The 11,012-nt window shown below is 62.4% G+C and overlaps 1 protein-coding gene across 1 annotated transcript; it reads left to right on the top strand.

Annotated features, from left to right (window-relative positions):
• The first annotated feature begins 382 nt into the window (after positions 1-382).
• CABP7 (calcium binding protein 7) lies at positions 383-10,496 on the top strand. The gene is made up of 5 exons (XM_064674604.1): positions 383-1,172; positions 6,771-6,914; positions 8,415-8,527; positions 9,328-9,481; positions 9,596-10,496. The coding sequence occupies exons 1-5, from the start codon at positions 1,064-1,066 to the stop codon at positions 9,721-9,723; spliced, it is 648 nt and encodes a 215-aa protein (XP_064530674.1). The 5' UTR covers positions 383-1,063; the 3' UTR covers positions 9,724-10,496.
• Positions 10,497-11,012: the final 516 nt, after the last annotated feature.

Genomic DNA, 11,012 nt, shown 5'->3' with positions numbered 1-11,012 from the left:
GTGGGGACCTCTCGGGTTGGCTGCCCGGGCATGGGGTGCCATGTGGAGGGACCTCAGGGTGACACCTGCCTGGGCATGGGCTGCTGCATGTGGGGCCACCGGGGTGACACCTGCGGGGACAGGGGGTGCCACAGGGACCCCCAGCACCCCCCGAGCCTCCACCCGGGGCACCAGCATCTCCCGCTCTCCCTCCGGGGAGGATTGCGGGGTGGGCTGCGGCCCGGGACGCTCCCGGGTGGCCGTGCCCCCCTCACTGCCGCACTGCCCCCCCCTCATTACGCCCCCTCCAGGGGAGGCCCCACCTCCCCCCGCCCCCAGCCCCATTTCCCGGGCGGGATCGTTCAAAACCCGCCCGGCGCCGCCGCTCCCCGGATTCCGCCGCCGCTTCCCGGGGCCGGGGCCGAGGATGCTCCGGCTGCCGGCGGCGCGGGGGGGGCGGCGGGGGCGCGGCGGGGGCTGAGCCGCGGCGGCTGCGAACCCCGGCCTGCCCGGGACACTTGGCGGGGAGGACGGAGAGGAGGAGGAGGAGGGAGGAGGAAGACGAAGAGGCCGCCTTCATCCTCGGCCCCGCCATGCCGGGCCCCACCGGGGAGCGTGGCCCGGTGGCAGCGGCCCCCCGGGGGCTGTGAGCGGCCCGGGGCCGAGGGGGGGCCCCCAGGCGGGCGGAGGTGGGGGGGGGCCGGGCAGAGGGGGGGCCCCGAGCGGCATGGCCAGCCCCGTCCCCCCCGCCGCCGCCGCCGCTTCCACCGGGATTTAACCGGGGCTTGGATGCTTTCACCTCCCGTCTCCACTTCGGGAGGGCATGTGCGCGGGGGCAGCGGGCCGCCCCCAGCGGAGCCCCCCCGAGCCCTGACCGCACGGTGAGGGGCTCCGCCGCCAGCCCCGTCCCGCCGCCGGCCCCCGAGGACGGGGAGCGGCCCCCCCTGGCCGGTGGGTACCGGGCGGGGGGCGGCGGGTGCCGGCAACTTGTGTTCGGCGTCCGGCGGTACCGATCGGGGGGACCCCCCGCCGCTCTACCCGAGGAGATTTGGGTTTAAACTTTGGGTTTTGGGGAGCCCCGAAGATGCCTTTCCACCCGGTGACGGCGGCGTTGATGTACCGGGGGATCTACACCGTCCCCAACATCCTCGCCGAGCAGCGCCCCGTGGAGATCCCCGAGGATGAGCTGGAGGGTGAGCGGGTTTGGGGGGCTGCGGGAGGGCTGGGGAGGGCTGGGGGGGAGTCCAGGATGGGGCTGCAAGGGCTGGGGGGCCGGGGGGAATGAGGGAGGCATCCCATGGGAATGTGGGGTCAGGGGGACTGGGGGAACCGGGAAGTCCATCCCGCGGGATGCGGCTGCGGAGGAGTCGGGGAGCGCGTCCCCCGGCGCCGTGGGGAGGCTGAGGGCGAGCGGGATGCGGATGGATGGATGGATGAGGAGCAGGAGGAGGAGGAGGGGAGGAAGGAAAGCTGAAAGGGGAGGCGTGCGGGGGTCCCGGGCCCCCGGTTGTGCCAATATGACACAGCAGGGACGGGCGGTGGTGGCGGGGGGCCGGACCCCCCCTCCTCGGCGTGGCGGGGTGACCCCCCTCCCCGCTGTCATAATATGACAGTGGCTGGTGGCGCGGGGGGCCCGAGGGGTGGCTGTCACCTGTGTCACCCTCCCGGGTCAGGGCAGCCCCACGCAGCCCCGGTGTCAGCGGGCTCCGGCCGGGAGGAGCGGCCGGCGGGGCTCTGCCCACCCGTGCCATGAGCGGGGCCGGGCTCAGCTCGCCACCACCAGAATGGCTTTTTCCATCCCAAAAGTTTGCCGGGGTGGCAGGACGGGCACTGGTGGTCCCCGACTTTGGAGTGTCCCCGGGGAGCCCGCGGGAGAAGGGGCTGCAGCACCCCCGGCCCCATCGCTGGCCCCAGACCCAGCACCACGGGGGAAACTGAGGCACGGGGGGTGACCCCACACGTGTCCCCAGCGCGCCTGGGGAGAGCACCCCTGGGCCCAGCACCCGGCCTGGAGCCCCCGGGGATCCCTGCAGGGAAACTGAGGCAGGAGCCCAGGACTGGGGATGAGGGGAGCCCCAAAACCCATCCGGGACCAGCACACCCGTGTGTGTGTGACTCTGTGTGTGTGTGTGTGTGACTCTGTGTGTTTGTGTGTGTGTGACTCTGTGTGTGTGTGTGCAGCTCTGCAGGGGGGGTGTGCGCTGACGTGCTCGTTACAGCCTCACTGCAGGGGCTCCATGTGTGTGGGTGTGAGTGTGAGTGTGTGTGTGTGTGTCACTCTGTGTGTGTGTGTCACTCTGTGTGTGTGCGTGTGCGTGTGTGTGTGTGTCAGTGTGTGTGTGTCACTCTGTGTGTGTGACTGTGTGTGACTGTGTGTGACTGTGTGTCACTGTGTGTCACTGTGTGTGCACAAGCATCTACACCCCCCTCCACACAGCCCCGTCACGCCGTGTGTGTGCTCACACATCTGTGAGTGTGTGAATGCACAGGCACGGCCTCACTGCAGGGTGGCTGTGTCAGAATGTGTGTGTGTGTGAGAGAGAGAGAGAGTGTGTGTGTCAGTGTGTGTCTTAGAGAGAGTGTGTGTGTGAGTTTGTGTGTGTGTGTGTGAGGGGGGTGTGTGTGTCAGAATGTGTGTGTGTGTGTGTCAGTGTGTGTGCACATGTACAGCCCCATTGCAGGGTGTGTGTGTGTGTGTGCATCACTCTGTGTGTGTGTGTGCGTCACTGTGTGTGTGTGTGTGTGTCACTGTGTGTGTGTGTGTGTCACTGTGTGTGTGTGCGTGTCACTGTGTGTGTGTGTGACTCTGTGTGTGTGTGTCACTCCGTGTGTGTGTGTGTCACTGTGTGTGTGTGTCACTCTGTGTGTGTGTGTGTGTGTCACTCTGTGTGTGTGTGTGTTCATCACTGTGTGTGTGCGTGTCACTGTGTGTGTGTGACTCTGTGTGTGTGTGTGTCACTGTGTGTGTGTCACTGTGTGTGTGTGTGTCACTGTGTGTGTGTGTGTCACTGTGTGTGTGTCACTGTGTGTGTGTGTGTCACTCTGTGTGTGTGTGTGTGTGTCACTGTGTGTGTGTCACTGTGTGTGTGTGTGTCACTGTGTGTGTGTCACTGTGTGTGTGTGTGTGTCACTGTGTGTGTGTGTCACTCTGTGTGTGTGTGTGTGTGTCACTCTGTGTGTGTGTGTGTCACTGTGTGTGTGTGTCACTCTGTGTGTGTGTGTGTGCCACTGTGTGTGTGTGTCACTGTGTGTGTGTCAGTGTGTGTGCACATGTACAGCCCTGTTGCGGGCTGTGTGTGTGTGTTTGCATCGCTCTGTGTGTGTTTGCGTGTGTCAGTGTGTGTGTGTGTGTGTGCACGTACAGCATCACAGCAGGATGAGTTTGTACACACAGCCCTGCTGCAGAGAGGGGTGTCTGTGTGTCTGTGTGTCTGTGTGTCTGTGTGTGTGTGTTTTTGTGCACAAGTACAGCATCTCTGCAGCGTGGCTGTGTGTGTGTGTGTGTGTTCACAAGCACATCCGTGCAAGGTGCTGGGGGGTTGTGCACATACAGGTACAGCAGCACTGCAAGGGGATGTGGGGCACGTCCGTGCACAAGCACAGAGCTGGTTGTGAGTGCACCCATGAGTGTGTGTGAACACACACAAGCACAGAGCTGGTTGTGAGGGCACCTGTGTGTGTGTGTGTGTGAACAGGCACAAGCACAGCACTGCCAGGAGTGTGTCTGTGCACACACCAGCACAGCAGCACTGCAAGGGGGGTGTGTCTGGTGCATGTCTGTGCATGAGCACACCCCTGCAAGGTGTTTGTGTGTGTGTGTGTGTGCACACTCCTGCAAGGTGTCTGTGTGTTTGCACACACAGCCACGTCACTGCAATGTTTTTGTGCACACACACACAGGTACAGCATCACTGTGAGGTGGTTCTGCTTTGCATCCATGTGTGTGCACACACAGGAACAGTGTTAGTGCAAGGGGGGTGTGTGGGTGTGTGCACAAGTACACCCTCACAAGGGGTTAGGGGGTGTGTGCACAAGTATGGCATCATTACAAGGGGTGTGTGTGTGTGTGTACAAGTACAGCCTTGCAAGGGGTGTGTTTGTGTGTGTGTTTGCACACGCAGGTACACCCCTGCAAGGCCCTGGTGTGTGCACACACACAGGTACAGCATCACCACATGGGCTGTGTCCGTGTGTCTGTCTGTGCACGCACAGGTCCAGTGCCACCACCAGTTGTGTCCCAGCCCTGCTGCAGTGCAGTCTGTGTGTTCACACTGTGCTGTCTGTGTGTGGGCTCACACTGGTGTCTGTGTGTATGTTTGCACTCTGTGTGTGTTCACACTTCGTGGGCTCACACTGGTGTCTGTGTGTGTGTTCACACTCTGCTGTCTGCATGTCTTCATAGTGTGCTCATGCTCCGTGTCAGTGTGTGTGTTCACACCGTCTGTGCACTCACACCCTGCTGTCTGTGTGTGCTCACACCCTGCTGTCTGTGTGTGCTCACACTGCTGTCTGTGTGTGCTCACCCTGCTGTCTGTGTGTGTGCTCACACTGGTGTCTGTGTGTGCTCACACCCTGCTGTCTGTGTGTGCTCACACTGCTGTCTGTGTGTGCTCACACTCTGCTGTCTGTGTGTGCTCACACTGGTGTCTGTGTGTGCTCACACCCTGCTGTCTGTGTGTGCTCACACTGCTGCCTGTGTGTGCTCACCCTGCTGTCTGTGTGTGTGCTCACACTGCTGTCTGTGTGTGCTCACACTGGTGTCTGTGTGTGCTCACACCCTGCTGTCTGTGTGTGCTCACACCCTGTTGTCTGTGTTTGCTCACACCCTGCTGTCTGTGTGTGCTCACACTGGTGTCTGTGTGTGCTCACACTCTGTGTGTGCTCACACCCTGCTGTCTGTGTGTGCTCACACTGCTGTCTGTGTGTGCTCACACTGCTGTCTGTGTGTGCTCACACTCTGCTGTCTGTGTGTGCTCACACTCTGCTGTCTGTGTGTGCTCACACTCTGTGTGTATGCTCACACCCTGCTGTCTGTGTGTGCTCACACTCTGTGTGTGCTCACACTCTGCTGTCTGTGTGTGCTCACACTCTGTGTGTGCTCACACCCTGCTGTCTGTGTGTGCTCACACTCTGTGTGTGCTCACACTGGTGTCTGTGTGTGCTCACACTCTGTGTATGCTCACACCCTGCTGTCTGTGTGTTCACGCTCCCCACGTGCTCCAGGATGCCGTGGTGCCTCACTCAGCCCCGTGTGACACCCACGGGTGCTGCTGTCCCCAGGGTGTCCCCGTGGGGTGTCCCCCGATGCCCACTCGCGATGCCACGCGAGCCCCAAGGTGACCTCACAAGGTCCCAGACGTGCTGCCACCCGCTGCCCCCTGCCCCTCTCCCCCACAGCCTGGGGGACGCTGGGGACACCCAGACACCCCTCGTGGCTTCCCGCGGGGGCAGGAGGGGCTGCCGGCTCAGTGGGGGGGGTCGGGGTGCCCCAGCTGGGGCCACGGTTTGGCCACTGCTGGGACATGTCCTTGCCTGTCCCCCAACACCCCGAACCGTCTGACAAGGAGCCTCCTTTGAGCTCTTTGGGATGAGCATCCTGGAAGGATGAATTTGGGGGGTGCCTGGAGCAGAGCGGGGCTCCCCAGGAGCATCCCCTGCCTGGGCAGGGACACCGACCATGGAGGTGATCAGCCATCACAGACAGGCCAAAAAAACCCTAAAACTCCCCCAAAACCCCTCAGAAGATGTCACTGATGTGCCACCATCCGGGCAGGGACGTCCCCAAGTGCTGGGGATTGGTAATGTGACAGAACGTGGGGTTTTCTTCCCAAAACCAAAGTTCTCAGCCCATTTCTCCTGCTGGGATCCTTCTACATAAATCCCTCTGGCAGCTGGCACAGAGAAGGAACAGCCATCAACATCCCGACCCAGCTTCCTGCTGTTCCCAGTACAAATTCCCTGGTCCTTCTTTTCCATAAGCTTTGTTCCAGCTCCACATATCCCCCGAAACAGAGCAAAGCCCAGAGAACAGCAGGTGGGATGGAGCCCGTGGGAACACCTCGTGCCCTCTGAGCCTGGCACAGCAGGGATCCTCCTCCACATCCCGAGGGTTTGTTTGGAGGCAGAACCCCCCAAATCCTCCCAATTTCTCCCCACGTCTATCCCATCCTCCTCTGCACAGGAAAAGGCTGAACACTGCGGCAATTCCGGCAAGATTTGGGATTTTTTTGGGTGTGAAGTGCAGCACAGCTCCGGCACCAAGCCCCGGATGCCAGGATGGGGGCAAAGTCCCACCCTGGGACTGTGGGGTGGGGCACAGTTCCAGCCCATAATCCCAAAATGGGGCCACAGTCCCACTCTGTGATCCTGGAACACCCCAGGAGGTGCTGGCACACCCCGACCCCAGATCCTCAGGGATGCTCCCAGCTGGATGCTGCAGCACTGTGGGGGTCCCCCCACGTGCAGCCCCCACCTGGTGCCATCCCAAGCTCAGGCACATCCAAGGAATGTGTTTTGGGGGTGGAATGCTGGATTTTTGGCTGCAGAAGGCCTGGCAGTGACAAGGACAGGGTGGGTGACACGAGTGGGTGACTGGAACTGGAGCAAAGATTCGGGGTCTGTGGGGTCCCCCTGGGGGGTCAGGCCCTTCTGGGGGGGTTGTGGGGGCGTGTGCTGCCCTGTCCCCTGTGTGGGGACACCCAGGAGGGCTGGAGGGGTGGGTGGGATGCCCGGGGGGATCTGTGGGTGCTGGGGGGGGTGTGCAGCCGGACTCATCCCCGTTCCCCCCGCAGAGATCCGGGAAGCCTTCAAGGTGTTCGACCGGGATGGCAACGGGTTCATCTCCAAGCAGGAGCTGGGCACGGCCATGCGCTCCCTGGGCTACATGCCCAACGAGGTGGAGCTGGAGGTCATCATCCAGCGCCTCGACATGGACGGTAGGACCTGGGTGGGCACAGGGTGGGCACAGGGTGGGCACAGGGACAGGACCCTGGCCCCCGCTCCGGTGGAACTCCTGGTTCTCCCCATTCCCACCCCACTGGGTGCTGCTGGACCCTACACGAGATGTGGGATGAGCCTGCTCCAGGTGTGATCCTCATTCCAGAGCTTCCTGCTCATCCATCATCACCATCCTCACCACGCAGCTTCATCTGGGAGGATTTAATGATCCCGGGGTGCTTGTGGGGTCACTGAGCCTGCTGGGATCGTGGTGCCGAGGCTGGATCCTGCACCCTGGGCTGGATCCTGCACCCTGGGCTGTGTCCTCAGCGTGCCCCTCGAGCACTCAGTGCCACCATCACCCTGTCCCTGCCCGTGTCCCTCCCGAGCCCATCAGGACCTCAAAGAGCTCCTTAATTTATTGGTTTTCCTTTTCCCCCCATTTAAAAGCCTTTCTGGCAGCGCTGCCAAGGCTCCTCTTCCCCTCGTTACTCATCGTTAGTGCTGCCCTGACAGCCCCACACCAGAGTCCCCACGGCCACAGGACATGGCAGCACCCCTGGGGACACGGCCACCACCATGGGGGACACGGCCACCACCACAGGGGACACGGCCACCACCACGGGGGACACGGCCACCACGGGGGCACAGTTGGAACTGAAATCCCAGCTGGTGTTTGCAGTCCTGGACCGTGTTGATTTTCCCCATCTGGAACTGGGGGGCTCCAGCTGACGTTGGGTGTCCCCAGGTCACATTGGACAGGACCCAGATGGCACTGGGGGTCCTCAGGTGGTTTTGGGGGGTCCCCATCCAGCACTGGGGGCTCCAGCCAGTGTTGGCAGTCCCAGCTGGTGTCAGGGACCCTAAACTTTGCTGGAGGTCCCCACCCAGTGTTGGAGTCCCTGGTTGGTTTTGGGGGTCCCCAGACAGCAGTGACAGTCCCCAGCTGGCACTGGGAGGCCTCCAGATGGTATTGGGGTCCCGCCTGGAATTGGGATCTGGGATGATGTTGGGCTTCCCCAGCCAGCTCGGGGGGGGGGGCAGTCAGCATTTGGGGTCCCCAGCTCACACTGGGGGGGTCCAGTGTGAGTCCCAGTCACACTGGGGGTCCTCAGTTGGGGACCAACTTTACTGGAGGTTCCCAGCTGGTCTCGGGAGTCCCTGCTGTGGGGTCTTGGCAGGTATTGGGGGTCCTCAGCCAGTTTGGGGGTCCTGGCTGGTGAAGTCCAAGGTTTCTTAACACCAACTGCTGCTCCAGGTGGACATCTGGGGGGATCTGGGTTCTGCCTGAGCCCCCCAAGGATCAGGGTCCCCCCAGGCTGCCCCAGGGAGGGTCCCCAGGCAGCGCCAAGCCCTGGTGTGGGGTCTTCCCAAAAAACACCATGGCTTGGAGCAGGACCCCCATGGGGTGGGGATATCTGAGCATCCCCGAGTCCAGGCAGGGTGTCCCCACCTGCGACCCCTCTGGGGGGTGTCACACGTGTCCCTGTGTCCCACAGGTGATGGGCAGGTGGACTTTGAGGAGTTTGTGACGTTACTGGGGCCCAAACTGTCCACCTCGGGCATCCCAGAGAAGTTCCACGGCACCGACTTCGACACCGTGTTCTGGAAGGTACAAACACCCCCCACCCCCGGGGCAGCGCCCCAGAACCCCCACCCAGAGCTCTGGGGGCTCCAGGAAAGGGGCAGGGCTGGGGCTGGGGTCGGGCTCAAGGTGGGATTGGGGTTGGGGTGGAATTAGGGTGAGGGCGAAGGTCAGGATCAGGCTCTGGGTCAGGATCAAGTTTAATGTTGGTTTAAGAATCAGGATTAGGGTTAGGGTCCAGCTCAGGCTCCAGCTTGGGTTTAAGTGTCAGGGTCAGCACTGGTTTAAGGGGTCAGGGTTTGGGTTGGGTCAGATTTGGGGTCAGGGTTGGGTTTAGGATGAGGGTTAGGGTTGGAGACAGGGTTAGGATCACGTTTAGGATCAGAGCCAGGGTTAGGATCAGGGTTAAGGTCAGGTTTAGAGTTGGAGTCAGGATCGCTCAGGTTCAGACTCCAGTTTAGGGTTAGTGCAATCACTAGGATCAGGGTCAGGATCAGGGTCAGGGTCAGGGTCAGGATCAGGGTCAGGGTCAGGATCAGGATCAAAGTGCACCAATCTCAGCTTTCCTGCCCCCTCCCTGCCACGGGCTGGTGTTTTGTGCCAACACCCACGGGGGGGTCACCAGGACACCAGACCGGGGGGACCCACCCAAAAGTGCCACACCCCAGGGTGGTGGGGAGGCCCCAAAGTGCCACACCCCAGGGTGGTGGGGAGGCCCCAAAGTGCCACACCTCAGGGTGGTGGGGAGGCCCCAAAGTGCCACACCCCAGGGTGGTGGGGGAGGCCCCGCCGCCCCCCCTGGCCGCGGGGTGACCCCGTGCCCGCAGTGTGACATGCAGAAGCTGACGGTGGACGAGCTGAAGCGGCTGCTGTACGAGACCTTCTGCGAGCACCTGTCCATGAAGGACATCGAGAACATCATCATGACGGAGGAGGAGAGTCACATGGGCACGGCCGAGGAGTGCCCCGTGGACGTGGAGAGTGAGTGCCCGGCCGGGGATGCTGAACGCCCCCGGCACCGACGGCGCGGGGCGGCACCGCCACGCTTTGGGGAGGGTGTTTTTGGGGTAACCCCCTGTTTTTCTCCTCCCCCAGCCTGCTCCAGCCAGCAGATCCGCCAGACCTGCGTGCGGAAGAGCCTCATCTGCGCCTTCGCCATCGCCTTCATCATCAGCGTGATGCTCATCGCCGCCAACCAGGTGCTGCGCAGCGGCATGAAATAGTGGGGTCACCCCGCGGCCCCGCGGCGAGCAGGAGAGAGCTATAAATATATATAAATATCTATCTGTACATCCATCCGTGGCCCAGAGACGTGCCCCCCCCGGGAGGGGGGCGGCGAGGGGCCGGGGGTGTCCCCGCCGGGCCGGGGCGGTGCCATCGCATGGAGACTTCGGTAACGACACCGCCGCCCCCGAGCCCCCCTCGCCGGGCAAAAACCAACCCGTAAGTGCATGGAACGTGCATGGAGCCCCGTGTGACCCCTCCCCGCGCCGGGGCCCGCGGCCCCCCCCGCGGCGGATCCCGCCGGATACTCCGATCCAACGTTATAGCTCGTATTTATGATAAACCAAATCATCCCCTAAGCAATACACGCGCCTGAGATGGTTCCTAGAGCCGGGAGCGTTTGCATGGACTTGGCTGCCAAGGGCTGGATTTCACACCCCCCCCCTCAAAGCCCACCCCTGTCCCCCCTCCCTGTGCCGTGCCTCGATTTCCCCACCTGCCCAGTGCGGGACATTCCTGACCTCCTGCTTGATGCACTTTGAGCCGACCCCCCTTGGGAAGAGCCGGAGCGACCCCAGCCCGGGGAGCCCCGAGCCCCCCGAGCCCCCCCCAGCCTGTATGTAGCACCCACCTGGGCACTGGACTGGTTCAGATTTGGGGCCGTTTCTCATTCTTTGGGGGGAGGTTTTGGGTTTTGGGGTGGGTTGGGTTTTTTTCGTTCTTCCTGGTTGGTTGTTTCCGATCTGAAATAAAAGTGGGATTTCTGAAGCGCTCTGGGCTGTGGGGGCTCCTGGAGACACGGGGGGGATGGAGCAGGGTGGGGGTGGAGGGCCGTGGGAGCACCCGGGGGTGATGCTGAGGGGGATGAGTCCTCCTGGGAAGGGAGTGGGTGGTGGGTGGGGGATCCGTGGCCTCCTGGCATCCCGAAGGGGCTGGAGCGTCCCCAAACCTGGGGGCAGCCAGGACCTGGCTCCTTCCTGACAGCTCCATGTGCCCCATCCCACTCCAGCTGTGGATCCCGCTGGGGGTCCTGCCCTTTCCCAGCGGATCTGGGTGGTTTTATCCCTGATATTTCATGTTGGCTTTGATGGATGTTTCGAGCCCATTTGCCTTGGCAAGGAGGACAAGCTGAAGTCCCTTCCCAAAAATGCTTTCACCCAACTTCACAGTAATTCCAGGGGAACCAGGAGCTGGCTGGGGGGCTCAGAGAGGCTCCGTGGGGCCACCATCCCTGGGCTGGGCTGGGGATCCTGCCCCAAGGCTGGGCTGGGGATCCTGCCCCAAGGCT

This window comes from Pseudopipra pipra, chromosome 18, assembly GCF_036250125.1.
Source record: "Pseudopipra pipra isolate bDixPip1 chromosome 18, bDixPip1.hap1, whole genome shotgun sequence".
Taxonomy (NCBI): domain Eukaryota; kingdom Metazoa; phylum Chordata; class Aves; order Passeriformes; family Pipridae; genus Pseudopipra; species Pseudopipra pipra.
This window is presented reverse-complemented; position numbering and strand designations above follow the sequence as displayed.

What these genes read in the sequence shown, in the direction of transcription:
- CABP7 (XM_064674604.1), top strand. Translation starts at nt 1,064, where the DNA reads ATGCCTTTCCACCCGGTGACGGCGGCGTTGATGTACCGGGGGATCTAC. An exon ending in TCGACACCGTGTTCTGGAAG is followed by an intron (nt 8,528 to 9,327) that starts GTACAAACACCC and finishes CCGTGCCCGCAG; the next exon opens with TGTGACATGCAGAAGCTGAC. An exon ending in GTGCCCCGTGGACGTGGAGA is followed by an intron (nt 9,482 to 9,595) that starts GTGAGTGCCCGG and finishes CTCCTCCCCCAG; the next exon opens with CCTGCTCCAGCCAGCAGATC.